The sequence below is a fragment of the Anolis carolinensis genome, chromosome 5 (assembly GCF_035594765.1).
Source record: "Anolis carolinensis isolate JA03-04 chromosome 5, rAnoCar3.1.pri, whole genome shotgun sequence".
NCBI lineage: Eukaryota > Metazoa > Chordata > Lepidosauria > Squamata > Dactyloidae > Anolis > Anolis carolinensis.
In genome coordinates, this window is record NC_085845.1 from 21,142,856 (window position 1) to 21,158,374 (window position 15,519).

Genomic DNA, 15,519 nt, shown 5'->3' on the forward strand with positions numbered 1-15,519 from the left:
ATTGTATAAACTGTCCTGCTATTTAATCTGTGCATCCAGGCTATATGTTAAAACTGTAAGATGAGCCTGGAATAAATGGTTGGGCAAATGCTTCAGTCAAATTTTTGGTATTTTTTTTCCAAAAATGAACTGAAACAATTCAGATGGGACAGCAATTTCTAGCATGAAGATGACCATGCTGTATTTCCATACATTATCTGATTTACAGATGGGGAGCCTATAATTTGGATCCTGAAACAGAAAGGATGGAGGTGGGTTGAGTCTCTCCTAATACTAGGCTGGGGAGGGGGAAGCTGAGCCTACTGAAATTGTAAGGCACAAAGTATCAGGATGGCACGGGGTTAGACTGGATGGCCTTGAGATTTCTTCCAATTCTATGTTTCTATGAGGACACCAACTCTCTTGTATAATTAAACCATAGAGGAACGACCAGTCTGAAATTATTCTGGTCCATTTATCTACCCATCTTTGCATTCACTTAATACACACACACACACACATATCCCTTTCTTTGATGTATTAATATACTTTGAGCAATTATATAATACTCGTTGTATTGATAGCAGTCTTGATAGCAGTCATGACGTCAACTAATTTAGGTGGTGTATTATTTTATTATTATTCATCGCACTCTGTGTTTTTGTTGTTTTGTAAAAGCGTACATGCAAATAAGCATAATTCATAACAAGCTGCCTGTCAGTTTTGAGCCCCCTCCCCACCTCTTTTTTTTTTAAAGGGATAGAGACACTAAATCTGCTCCAGTGTTTGAAAAGGGAAAATTCAAACTTTTACAAACACTTAACAATTTTGGCTACTATGGACTAATCTGTCAGGTTCCATTTTCCGAATTCAGATATTTTTACTCTACTTTTTAAAATCAAATATGTAAATTTTTATGAATCTAAGAAAATAGTTAATACACTGAAATGTATTTTATACTTTTTGTTAGATGTTTCAACTGTTGTTAACAAGCCCTGACACTAAAGAAGCTGTGGGAGAAATTTGGTGAATGGTTCCCACCTAATTTATTGGCCCACAGACAGAGTAGCTAAAGTCTATAGCCTGTTTACATACTGGTTTAGTTACAAACATCCATCCAATCAGCATCATGCAGAGCTGCCTTCCATCTTAAAGATACAAGACCAGTTGCTCCAAGGAAGGGGGAAAGATGAACAACCCAAATATACCGAAAACGCTATACGGAGCATGAAACTCTTACTGTTTTCCAGCATACTTCCCAGCATTTTGATATTTTCTTTAAACCCACAAATGAATGGAAAGTGGTCTATTTTTTTCTTCAGCATTGGACATTCACTGTACTCCTAGGTTTTAATTAGCAAGCCAAACAATAACCCAAATTCATTGGCAGCATCTTCTTTAAAGGGTCCCTCTGTCTCAACTGAACAGAAAGTTCTTTGCAGAGCTGGTGCTTTTCACTTTTCCCATTTTGTCCTTCTGCTGCCTGGTCATTTGTGAACAAAGATCTGTTTACTAGTCATTGCCTTTCATATAGCTAAGATGACTGATGGCTGGTTTGTTTTCTGTTTCAGGTTGTGGAAGCCAATTTGGTTGCTTTTGACTGTCACTGGATCATTATAAATGAGGTAACTGTCAGCCAAAAATGGAATCTTGTTTTTTATCCATAGTGAGAAGTATGCAAGCTGGCTGTGACTTTCCCAGCAAGAAACAGCAATAGCAGTAAAGTTCAGACACATTGGTGGGTGGGAATGGTGTTTTAATAAGGGCGAAAGACAAAAATGAAAGAACTCTGGAGTCTGAATAACATCAATGAATCACTCTCCCCTGCTGAGTGTAGCTGTGGAGATCTTGCTGCTCTTTTTATTAGACCTGCTAATTTTTGGAGACATTTTAAATAAAGGTTAACAACAAACCATGAAAACCTTTTGCAATTCATTCTCTTCATAGAGGCAGAGCTGTGAACCTTACTGTAAATCAACAATAGCCCTTCAAAAGTTTTTGCATACAAGCTGATTATTACACAATAGTTTTCTACCTGTGCTGTAAATATTACCTCAACATCATGCACTAGACCTCTTCCACTTATCAGAAATGTGGAGTAAAGGATGTTATATTGATATCTAAAACAGAAAATAAAGCATAATATTATTACCAAGTCAACTAAAACCCATAGTGTTAGTTTTGATACTTCTGACACATCAATCTAATTCCCCATTTCCAGCTATAAAGATCACAAAAATCATTTTAAAAACATTTTACGGGCTCAGGATATAAAATAGGAGACTATTGTTAAATCAGCTCATCCAGAATTATGAAGCATTCAGTTGTGAAGGGTTTTTTTTGAGTTATGCATTATATCTACATTATCAGATCTTAATTAAATGAGAAGATAATTGGTCCCTAGTGTAGTGTATACTGTACCTACTCCACCTGTATCTTCTGCATCAAGTATTGTTTAAAGAAATTATATGTATGTGGCTTGATCAGCTATTCATGTCTGTAGATGCATGCTTTGATCTTTAATTATTACATTGTCTTAACTGCACCACACTGCAATGAATTACCTTAATTAGAGTTTAGCTGCTTATTTGTTTCTCAATTTAAATCTCAGCAGGAAAACTGAGTTTTAATGTCATTCCCTGCTTTATACTTTTGGAAAAAATAGAAACCAGTTCATTCAACTGAAAATTTCAAATTTTGCAAATGGAAAATTTTATTTCTCCTGTACCGTTTGTCTATTTTTTTATGTTCCACTGTTTCAAGGAATCTAAATTATAGCCATGTACTGAGCCTTCCAAGAAAAAGAAGTTCAAAATTATTTCCATCCAAACGTTTGATTTAAAGGCAACTTCCAACTGCAAAACAACACTATCAGCAATATTAGAATTGAGTAAAACCTCACTAAGGGCCCTTCCACACAGACATATAACCCAGAATATCAGGGCAGATAATTCACAATATCTGCTTTGAACTGGATTATCTGAGTCTACACTGCCATATAATCCAGTTCGATGTGGATTTTATACAGTTGTATGAAAGGAGCCTTAAGCAGCAGCAGCAAAGACCAAAATCCCTTAAAGCTGAAGGAGGAGGACATGGTTGATCCATTGTTTAAAATCCCATAAATATGTGTCATACAAGATTCTCTGGAGAGAATATTCTACAAGCAACTGACCCCTCAGAGAATGCCCTATTTTTATTTGCCAGCTACCTAGATTTTGGGACCAAAGCACCCTACTATTCCCCCATTATGAATATGTTTAGCAAGTAATTATAGTTATTTGTCTTTTTAAAAAATAACTTCTGAAATTCAGCTGTGCAGGTAGAGATAGTCATAGAAGGCTATCTAAATATTATCTTTGCTGGCAAGATCAAATGGGAATGGAAGGGGTGAATCGGTATAATTTTTTTCAGTGGCTCTGTAGCTCAAAATGTTTTACAAAGTTCACATAAACAGACAAATCTAACAGAGGTCCCTTCTACTCTGCCATATAATCCAAATTATTATAGTAGATAATCCACATCATCTGATTTAAACTGGATTATCTGAGGCCCCATCTACGCTGCCATATAAAATCCAGATTATCTGCTTTGATCTGGATTATGTGGCAGTGTAGACTCATATAATCCAGTTCAAAGCAGATAATGTGGATTATCTGATTTGATAATCTGGATTACATGGCAGTGTAAAAGGAGCCTGAGAGAAATCTAGAAAGCAGACAGAATTAATAAGTGTGACTTCAGTCATTTAGTTAAGGGATCAAGCACTTAAACCAACATTAATATTTTTACTGATCATCTATTCAGATTTGTCTCTGCAATTCATGAAGGTCAAAATGATTTCTTATATAACAAAATAAAATGCACATTTCAAGATTTTAAAAAACTTCACAGGCTATGATACAAATCCTTTGGGTTTTATGTTGCTCATCACAAGTTTTAAATTCACATTGCTCTTCTTGGTGTTTTAAAAAAAAAGTTCTCATGCACTTCTTACACATAACATGAGAATCCTAAGGGTTGTAGATTTTTTTTATTTGTGCCAAAAGCATTGCATAAGTAGAGAAAATAAACTGAGAAAATAAAGGGATCACAAGCTGCTAAATAGTTTTAGACCAAAAATGGGCAACAGCGACTGCATTGTCTGTAGCTTTAAACAGTTCTTCCTCTGTGCATGAGGCAGAGTATTGTGGGCAAGCATACAAATACTGAGTTGTTTGTTCTGCTCCACAATCACACAAGGTGGAGGATTCTTCTAGGTAATGCCATTTTGACAGGTTGTCTTTTGATCTGCCCACTTCTCTTCTGAGTGTGTTCAGGGACTTCCAAGTTGCCCATTCTTGGTTTGCCCTGTCACACTTCGGATGAGGGGGGCAATGGCAGCTGGCTTACAGAGTCTATCAACAGGTGTAGGTTTTAAGACATCCTGTGATTATTCTGCATGTCTCATTCATAGTAGAAATAAAGACACATTTTAAAAAGCATTAGACTTTGCTGTCTAATGGAAATCTATCTGCACATGTAGGCCAACTCAAATTTTGCGGGAAATGAATTTTAAAGATTTGCATAGGCGGCACCCTATTGTGAAAGACAGGCAATGATGCTTGCTTAGGACAATGTTTTCCCTCAATCATTTTTTTAAAAAAAAATTATCAAGAGCAAACCCATCCGTCAGAATCTCAAAGAATGAATAAATGTTACATGCTGACCTAAGCATCAAATTTAATTATGCAATGAAATCCCCTAGGGAAGACAAAAGCCAATGAGAGCAGTAAGGGTTAGTTTTCCCGAAATTAAGACACCAAGTTCATAGCTTTAGTTGTGCTATAAACTTAAAGACAGGTCTGTACTTTTAGTTATCTCACCTTGTTTTAAACTGTAACAGCAGATGCTTCACTTTCATAGGACTATGAAAGTGAACTAAAGAACACAATTTTGTTAGATAATTTAGTTGTATAAGTTAATAAATGTTAAAAGTATATCTTTATACTCTGAAATGCTAACACTGTGAATCTGTTCAGTGCCCGCCATATAATCTCACATTTCAATGCAAGAATATATAGTTCCCATGCCTCCTTAAAACCTTCTTTATGCTTATTTTTAGTTTTCCGATAGTGTTCATAAAATACATAGTATGTCTTAGGGGCAGCAACCACCTAAAGGCAGTTGGAAGGAAATAAAAGCCGTGAATTCTAATTAAAATGCACAAAAGTGCTGAATATCAAAGAAACAATGCTCTGTGCTTTTTCAGAGAGACAAATGATAAATGTTTGCACAGCTAAAAGTCAAAACTTTTCAGAAAATAGAACTTGGCAGTGTAGTGTGGTCACGTGACAATGATGTTTCACAGCATTAAATAACCTGACAGCATCTCAGTAACTGCAGAGGCAAGCATACCAGTTCAATTGTCTTATACTGCAGAGAGTAAGAAAGGGTCAACCCAAAATATCTGGTATCCTGAGCGAAAGCACAAAAGGTATTATTCTTCATCACATGTCCAAGAGGCAATGGTTATGTCTTCCATTTATGCTAGAGCACTTTTATAGTGAGTTTTTCCAACAAATGGGGGTGAAACAGAAATGCAGCAGAAACAGGAAGGAGGCTCCCATTGCTGAGTGGATTGGTTATCTCACTTGAACTCCCCATATTCCTGACCCTAGGTAGGTGCCTTTGCATTGAGGACTGTTATCCCATCCACACATAATGTGATGGGATATGGCTAGGAAATAGAGGAAAGGAGAGCATTGTGAGGCCATGATAGGACTAATGTTATGGTGATAATTTGTGCTTGCTGGGTGCAAGAACTTTGATGAATGCATGGAGGCACATACCATTTTTCCTCCAGCCATGGAGTTACAAGGATTTACTTCCCCTGCAGCCATTTAGTTATTATCTGTGGTGGAAATCATATAGTTCTTCAGATGTCATAGGAGGGCAACTGCCATGCCATGAGTTCTAGCCAACACAGCAAATAGTGAGGAATACTGATAGTTGTTCTCCAGCAAAATCTGGAGGGCTATTTCGACACCTAGAACAGTGGTTCTCAACCGGTGGGTCCCCAGATGTTTTGGCTTACAACTACCATAAATCCCAGCTGGTTTACCAGCTTTAAAATTTCTGAGAGTTGAAGGCCAAACATCTGGGGACCCACAAGTTGAGGGCCACTGACCTAGAGTTATGTGGAAAAGTATAAGGGGTAGAATACAGGAACCTACCTTTAACCAATATTACTTGATTGAGCATTCACTATTCAAACTCAGTATTATGTACACAATTTGATATCAGCTCTCCTAGGGGTTTTTTACACTTCAAACTTATAACACTATTATTCCACTTTAACTGTCATGGCAACATCCTATGGAATCCTGGGACTTTCAGTTCAGGGAGGAGTAATTAGAATTCTTAGACAGAGAGTTCTAATGTGTATTTTCTGTTACCCAAAACTGAGGAGCAGGGAGATGTAGCAATTTCATGAGGAGTTTGCAATCCAAATTTCCACAGTAGGACAGGAAAAAATCCAGTAGACAAAAGATGTCAGTAGGTCTATGGGAAAAAGTGTTTTGCAGAACTGATCTCCCGTACAAAAGTAATTTACACTTACAACCTCATCACACAAGGAAATTTCAGCGTCCTAGAATGCTTCTGCCCCAGTTGAGTCACAGAGCCCCACGCCACCCATCACACGATGTAGCCTCACTTCTGGTGGGCCCCTGTGGCTCAACAGGGGTGGCAGTGTCCTATGATGCTGCTCCACCAACATGGGAGCCTTTCCGTGATTCATTAAGAACAACAGGGTTACTGCAGAGGGAAGCTGTACATCCCACATGTAATGAGTGCCGGGATTGCCTTGCTGCCCCCTGATTCTCCATCGAGGCTGGCAAATTGATCTGGAGGACCTCATCAATGTTATATGGGTCTACACTGACCATACAATGCAGTTCAAACTGCATTATTTAGCAGCATAGATCCATCCCAAGGCTCCATCTATACTGCTATGTAATGCAATTTGGAGCTGCATTATAATACAGTTCAATGCAGATAAACTGCATTATTTGAGTCTACACTGACCATATAACACAGCTCAAAATTATTTAACTGTGTAGATCCAGCCCAAGTCGCTACACTTCACCATGTTTTTCAATTGTCGTCTGTGAAATGTTGGCAGCTATGGATTTTGCATAAAGTTCACCTGAGGCCTGAATTATTTTAGTGAATTACAGGGATGTGGATTGTAATCCACAAACACTAATGCTAAAATCATTTGATCTTATTAAAGCTGTCACCAACTTTTCCATGAAAACATTTTTTTAAAAAATAATGGTGACACTAATTCTATTCAATTTAGGGTGATTCAGGTGGAATTAATGCATATCAACATCTGCTTCTAGATCAACTGGGATATTTGTATTTGCCTTCATAGTTAGTTAGTTTTCTGCTTCTTTCTGTAGGTACCAAATGTTATCTGAAATCTTACTTGCATGTCTGCTTTTGCAATTTCACACAGACTTATTCATGTGTATCTCTTATTAGTGTGATAGTACTCTTAGCTCTGCCCAGTAGCAGAAATATCACCAACAACAAAATAAGAAAGATACAGTAAACTCAGCCACCTTTTTGGTACTGAATAAAGGCCATGGTTTGTAAAAGAATGGAGTTAATAAAATCCTTTGAAACATGTACCTCTAATTATATTACAGGTATATTACTAGAATGTAGATTTTTGCAGAACGAAGCAACTTTCCCCCTCTTGTAGGTAGTGAAATAAAACAGACTAAATGATAAGATGGCCATATAAGCTGAGGGAAGCCATTATCTATGGTACATTAAGGATTAATCGACCAGAAATGCAGGATATTACACAGGACACAGCTGATGCCAGGTGTTATTTTGTTTGTAGAAAAATCTATATTTCATAAAGAACATAAATAACAGATGGCTTCAAAAATCTATGACAGGCTATGAAGAAAAATAAAATAGGTTAAGGGTAGTCCACAAGATTGATGTTTAAAATGCATGACTCTCAGCATTTTATTCGCTAGGCTATTAAAGAAATAAAATAACAATAGCATTACAACTAACCTATTTGTTCTAGGAAATGTAAGTATAGCCATTTATAGATCCGATAACTTTTGGTAATTTTTCACAGATTGCTATGCTTGCAATTTTTGCATAGATTAATGTCAGGCCTTGCTTATGATCAGCTTATGCCCAATAGTTGCAACAATATTAATTCTCATCTTTAATTTCCTCATCTTTGTATTGGATATTTTACTGCTTGGGCTGAAAAACTGAGACTTGGTCCACTGGATACATAGAATCTGATGTAAGATTGGCAAACTCTCCCAAGTTTGTCTTAAATTAATGTAGAAATACCCCAAATTATTTTTGAAAAGAAAATTAGAAGCATGTGAAAAAATAATATGACTTGCTCCAGAGTTTTGAATAAATACTTCTCTGTCTTTACAGTTCTCTTCCATTTGCCAGGTCCCCCCCCCCACAAAACACCCATCCCTTTCCTTTCCCTTCAGTGTATGGCTATCAAAACTGCAACAGGGGCATACAGAGGGATGAAAAGAGAGATTTCCCACCGTTCTATTCCTCTTTTCTACTCTGCGGGATTGATTTTGCCTCATAGAAGTTGGAAGGAATGTTTTTGCTGAGAGACTTGTAAACCTGATCAGGAGGATTTTAAACTGAGATGTGTGGGGGAGGGTAACAATATTCTTGGGGACAGTACTTTATCAAGAACCAGAGAAAACAGACCAAAGTCTAAAGAGAGAGTTGGAAAAACAAAGTACCAAGCAGTGAAAGGACAGTAATCTCAAGTAACCAGCTAGGGGAAATATCCCATGAGCTTAGATGTCTCTACACTAATGCACAGAGCATGGGAAATAAACAAGATGAACTGGAACTCTTAGCACAACAAAAGGATACAATGTAATAGGCATAACTAATACTTGGTGGGATTAGTCCTATAATTAGAATGCAGTAATGGATAGGTATAACTTATTTCAAAGAAATAGACCAAATTTGGAGGGAGGAGGGGTAGCATTATATGTCCAACATCTTTATTAATGACTTACTACCTCATCATATTGGGGCTTTCATGCGGGCAGCCCCGTTTTTCTGAAGTGAACAGAATTCTGGGAAATGTAGTGGGGTGGGACCTTTTAAACAGAGGCTGGATGATCATCTGTAAGGGACACTTTGATTGTGCTTTTCCTGCATGACAGAGAGTTGGATTGGGTGACCCATGTGGTCTCTTCCAATTCTATTATTCTATACCAGTGGTTCTCAACCTGGGGTCCCCAGATGTTTTTGGCCTACAACTCCCAGAAATCCTAACAGCTGGCAAGCTGGTTGGGATTTTGGGGAGTTGTAGGCCAAAAACATCTGGAGACCTCAGGTTGAGAACCTTTGTTCTATACTGACGTGTCAGGACACAGGCAACTATGAGGAATGAAATCTTACTATGGACTGCAACAATTGCCAGCCTCTCTGTTACTGACACTATGGTTCCTATTGCTAGATTTGGCAACAACACAATCCATCTGTGATATACTAGGCTGGGCCATAAGCATAATTAATGATACTATGCAGACCTGGCTATAGTCATAAGATGGAGTAAGGCAGTCCCTCATGAGTTAGCAGAGATAGCTGGGTATAAGCCACTTAACTATTTCACATCCTACGCTATTGTGCCAGCTTGCCCAGACATTTCTTGATCACTGGCTGCACTTCAGACACTGGTTTTTGTATGTTTGAGCCTGGTCTGGCTGTCTCATGTGGTTGGCTTATTCCAGTGTCTCACTTTTTGGCCAAGCTCTGAACATGCAGTTCTGTGTTGTTCTACTAGCTAACACTTATCAAGCTCTAAGGAAGGCATTCTGCTACTGTTGATTTCTGATGGGGAAGGAAGGAGGAAAAAGGCTTAAGACTATAGAAAAGAAGTTAGTCTGAGGGCCCTTCTACACAGCCATATAACCCAGAATATCAAGGGAGAAAATCCCACAATATGTGCTTTGAACTGGGTTATCTGATACCACTCTGCCATATATTCCAGTTCAAAGCAAATAATGTGGGATTTTATTCAGCTGTATTCAATCCTGTATTCTCAAACAGAGTGAATTTCACCTCTCTCCTAGGATCTCAGAGCAGTTAAATCTACATGCTACATCACCCAATCACTCACTTCACTCCCTTCTGGCAATAGCAGCCCTCACATTGGCCAGGCATGGGTCATTTATGGACAGAACAAAAGGAAAATGAATAGCCTCTGTGTCACATCCTAAAAGGGAACATCCATGCATAAGGTGCACTTATGCATGCATAAGTCACTGAAACTATGCCAGCCGTAGATTTATGAACAAGAGGGGACTTGGCATATGGCAGTAATGTTAGGATTGTGAACAGCACACTGATGCAGTTTTAACTGCAAGGCAGTCTTTACTTGAAGAAGCAACAGGCAGGAATTAGTAATGTGCTCCAACCTATGAGTTTTTTCTGGTTCCACAAAAAACAGCAGCTAACCTGATCAGCTCCTATACGTATAGACTGCATCCTTCATTTTATGCAGCAAAAGAAGAATCTTCAGCTGACCATGATGCTGTGAGCTACTTCACAAGAGGTTGAACACAAGTCAAGGAATATATATATAAATGAAGTAGATGGTGCTTTAGGGGAAATGCACACAGAATAAGTTAAGACGTAGTCCAGGAATACCTGCCTACTCTTAATGAATTCAAGTCCCCAGGCCAGATGAACTACATCCAAGGATATTATAAGAACTGGCAGAAGTAATCTTATAACTGCTGCCAATAATCTTTGCTGCAGGTTCCTTGAGAAAAGGAGATTTCCCAGCAGATGGAAGGAGGGCAAATGTCCACACAAGTTAACCCAAAAAGTTACCACCTCTTCAGCTTGATATCAATAATAGAAAGAATATAGTGCAGATCATTAAACAGATAGTCATAAGTAATTGGAAAAGATTGCTATAATAAATAGAGGTAAATATGGTTTTTCAAAAACAAGACAGGCCAGACTAATCTCTTTTATTTTTGAAGGGGTTTTTTGGTAGATAAGGGGAGTGCTTTGGATATAGCATATCTGGTTTCAGTAAGGCCTGAAAAAAGGCTAGCTTGCAAACAAGCTAGTAATACATGGATGAGACAATACTACTCTTTGGTTAATTTGTAAGTGGTTCACTCCTCTTCATCTTGGAGAGAAATGTGCCATGGGGTTCTGCCCTGGTCTCCAAAGCTAGTCAACATTTTTATAAATGACTTTAAATATATTTAAATGTTTGAAAGGGTGTCATACTGAAAATAACACAGAGCAATGGATTCAATTACAGGAAAAGAGAATCCACTTAAACATTAGCAATAACTTCCCGATAGTAAGAAATTATTGAGTTGAATCTGCAGTCTTAGAGTGTAGTGGTCCCCTTTGAAAGTTAGATGACAGAAATGCTTTAATTGTGTCTTCCTTAATGGCAGGAGGGTTGGACTGGATGGCCCTTATGGTCCTTTTCATCTCCATGATTCTATGAATCTATGGACTTCATCAGATGCATTGCAGAAAGTGCAGGGGGGATTCATTTTCTCAGCAAAGCATATAATTGCCTTCCATTTTAAAAGACATCATTTCATTTTACAAATCCCATCCAATGCTTAACGTTCTCCTCCCTTCTCCCATTCACACCTGCGAGTGCAGTCCCTGCCCATTCCACAGTCTTTGTTTAAAATCAGGGGAAACTTCAAAATACTGTGCTATTTTAACCTCTTTTGCCTTGCTGCCCTGGCTTAGACAAGCACTATTTTAACCCCTTTTGCCATGATCTGCTCTCCCTGTGCCTTGTTGCCATGGATTAGTCCAGCACTGTTTTAAACCACTTTGCCATAATCTGTCCTTCCTTACTCTGAAGGAGACAGGAGGCATCGCATTTAAGGCATTTCTCTCCATGGGCTACTCTGCTTTCCTTCCCAATGTCCTTACTCTTGAGGAGACAGGAGGCATCTTTCTTAAAGCAGACCCCCCCCTTTTTTTTTTTTTTCCTTTCTTTCTGAGCTCCTCTCCTCCCAATCTCATCAAGGAAGTCCAATAATTTTGAAATTCAAGATTAGTATGAAGGAGAAATGACAGGAAAAATAAAGTGGTGATATCTTGAAATTTCAGTATTTCCAATGATTAAATTAATTATTAAAAAATCACCATGCCAGGATCATGAAGCAGGATTTTCGGAGAAAAAGTCAATGTTTGGTAGGAGACTGCCTGTGTCACTGAACCTAAATGACACGGGGAATCTGACATCCCATCCCATGTTTTTTTTACCCCACTGTCTCCCATTTTTACCCACATTGGGAGGTCAGAAGATGATTTCTCCCTGTCTCCTTTACCCTGCCACCCATTTCTCTACACCTCTACTACATTTCATGGATGAAAGGGAACGGATAACAACTGCAAGTAATTTTATGTCATTTAGAAGGGCTCCATAGCACTTCATCTCTGCAATGTCTTAGAGGTGTGTAAAAACAAGTGATGATTTATTTATTTATTTATACCCCACCCTTCTCACCTGAGGGGACTCAGGGGGGCTTACAAGTGGCAATTAATGCAAAGTTTAAAACAATGTTTAAAACAATGCAAAGTGCTTATGCCATTCATCCACCAGACCTTATACAAGAGCCTTAATTCAGACCGTGTCAAAGCCAACACATGCTTATTCTTCAAACGCCTGCGTACATAGCCAGGTCTTCAGTTTTTTTCTGAATCCCAGAAGGGATGGAGCCTGTAGAATGTCACTGGGGAGCGAGTTCCACAGCCGGGGAGCCACCACCAAGAAGGCCCTGTCTCTCGTCCCCACCAGCCGTGCCTGTGAGGCGGGTGGGAATGAGAGCAGGGCCTCTCCAGATGATCTTAAGGTTCTCATGGGCTCATAGGGGAAGATACGTTCGGACAGTTAAATTGGACCAGAACCGTTTAGGACTTTGTAGGCCAAGACCAGCACTTTGAATTGGGCTCGGTAGCATATCGGCAACCAATGGAGCTGGCTTAACAAGGGAGTAGTACGCTCCCTGTATACTGCCCCAGTTAACAATCTGGCTGCCGCCCGTTGTACTTGCATCTGATGTGGTCTTATGAAACATATTTTTAATTTATCTACATTTGCTGTAAAATATTTAGCAAAGAAAAACTTGATATGCATCAGAGTACAGAAAATAATTACTTTCAATACATGATTTCAGTTACATGGGGACCACATTAAGATATAACAGGAGAGCTTTATTTGAAGTATGGACTGGGGGATATGGCTGTTTTGAACTCCAGCTACCAGAATTCCATTCCATTGGCCACACTGGGAATGTAGAATTGAAGTTGAAGGCCAAATACCCAAACAACCAAGATCATTCCATCCTTTAAAGCTCCTTCCTCCATGCCATAACTAATTCCTTCTCCATCACGCTTTGACTCCCCACAGTTTTTGATTTAGATGTTTCTACTTTTTAGAATGTTCCTGGATCAGCTGTACCTGGGGGGGAGGGCTTTCTTGTTCATCACCATGGGCATGCCCCCAGGCTGTAGCTAGTCTTTGTTGCTAGCTTCGCCTTATTTACTTTTTCAGCTATGTGAGAAGAAAGTATATGGCAGACTTTATATGGATTTTTTCCCCTCTGGTTTCTCACATTTGCATTTTGCACCACACTATAGCATAAAACACCAGCATTGGGGAATGTTAACAGATATGGTTGCATATTTCCATGGGTAAGAGAATGTGTTTCAAAATAATGATAGTCCAGGCAACTTATACATTATTAACATAATACAGATTTCATATATATATATATATATATATATATAGAGAGAGAGAGAGAGAGAGAGAGAGAGAGAGAGAAAATCATTTAAAATATATTGAAAGTCATGAGGAAATCAACAAAACAGCACACTGTGAAAAGCCCATTGCAGCCAATTCCTAAAAGTCTGATAGAATAGAAAGTTTACATTTGCTGACCAAAGGAAAGCAGGAAAAAACCATCAGAGTTTTCTAAGAGAGGGCATCTCTAATGGGCTACATCACTATAGCTATTCAGATAGTCTGGACTGGGGTTATTTGTGTTTTTATTTAGGCTGTCTATTTAGAAGTGGTTAAAGCTTTCTAGAAAGCTTTAGAAGATTCCAAAGGATGGAGACATGACAATGAATGTGATACCACAGTACTATAGGTGTGTAGTGTATGAGTATATATACCAGTTGTCTTCATATTCCTAGGCATCTGGGGGAGATGTGTTCATGTTCTCATATTCTAGACTTATAGAAGTTGGGCTATGTTTTCTGTTCCTCATCTTACAGGAGATCAATGATGCAGATGTGCAGGAGCTGGTGAGAAAATCAATTGGAAGGCTAACTATCATTCGACAGAGCTTTCCTGTGCCACAGAACATTAGCCAACGCTGCTTCCGTGGGACTCACAGGATATCTTCATCACTTTGCGATCCAAAAGATCCTTTTGCTCAAAATATGGAGGTATGCTTAGATGTCATGTATGTATAGCTGTGCACATTCTACAGTAATGCACATAAGCATGTGATGGGTGGGGGGTTGAGAACCCATTTTATATAATATTTTATACTTCTACTGAGAATCAGTATGGTGTAGTACTTTGTGTGTTGAATTAGTGGAACAAGAGACCAGGATTCAAATCCCCACTCAACTATGGAAGCCCTGTGGGTGATCTTGGGCATATTGTTGTCTCTCAGCCCCATTAAAAGACAATGACAAATGTCCTCTGAATAAATTTTCCAAGAAAGACCTGTGATAGGATCACCACAAGACACAGAAAGTTGTAAATTCTCTATCATTGGAAATCTTTGACAGAGGTTGGATGGGTAGTTCAATACTGTTTTGGTAATATATTCCTTCATGGCAGGGGATTCAGCTACATGGCCCTTTTATTAATTACCGTATATACTCGAGTATAAGCCGACCCGAATATAAACCGAGGCACCTAATTTTACCACAAAAAAAACTGGGAAAACATTGACTCCAGTTTAAGCCGAGGGTGGTAAATTTAAGAAATAAAAATAGATACCAATAAAATTACATTAATTGAGGCATCAGTAGGTTAAATGTTTTTTAATATTTACATAAAGCTCAAATTTAAGATAAGAATGTCCAACTCTGATCAAATCATTATTCTCATCTTCTTCAATATAAATGTGCTTATGTATTCTTTTAATAATAATAGAGTAAAATAATACATGTAATAACAATAATAATAATAATAATAATAATAATAATAATAATAATAATAATAATACAGGAAAATAATGCAAGTAATAATAAATATACCCTGTTTCCCTGAAAATAAGACAGGGTCTTATATCAATTTTTGCTCCCAAAGATGCACTAGGTCTTATTTTCAGGGGATGTCTTATTTTTCCATGAAGAAGAGCTCACATTTATTGTTGAACAACAAAATGAACATTTATTATATACTGTAAAGTAGTTGTCATCACAAACCAGCATAACCAGACAAACTATGAA

The 15,519-nt window shown here is 38.2% G+C and overlaps 1 protein-coding gene across 4 annotated transcripts in view; it reads left to right on the forward strand.

Moving 5' to 3' along the window:
• The window catches only part of grid2 (glutamate ionotropic receptor delta type subunit 2), a 1,070,019-nt gene that overhangs the window by 701,321 nt on the left and 353,179 nt on the right, over nucleotides 1–15,519 (forward strand). For all 4 annotated transcript variants that reach the window (XR_010007023.1, XM_062983639.1, XM_062983641.1 and 1 more), the window contains exons 5-6: nucleotides 1,551–1,604; nucleotides 14,326–14,499. Coding sequence is in view for 3 of the 4 variants with exons in the window: in XM_062983639.1 (XP_062839709.1) it covers nucleotides 1,551–1,604; nucleotides 14,326–14,499 (228 nt within the window). In the remaining variant the exon portion in view is untranslated. The remainder of the gene's footprint in view (nucleotides 1–1,550; nucleotides 1,605–14,325; nucleotides 14,500–15,519) is intronic.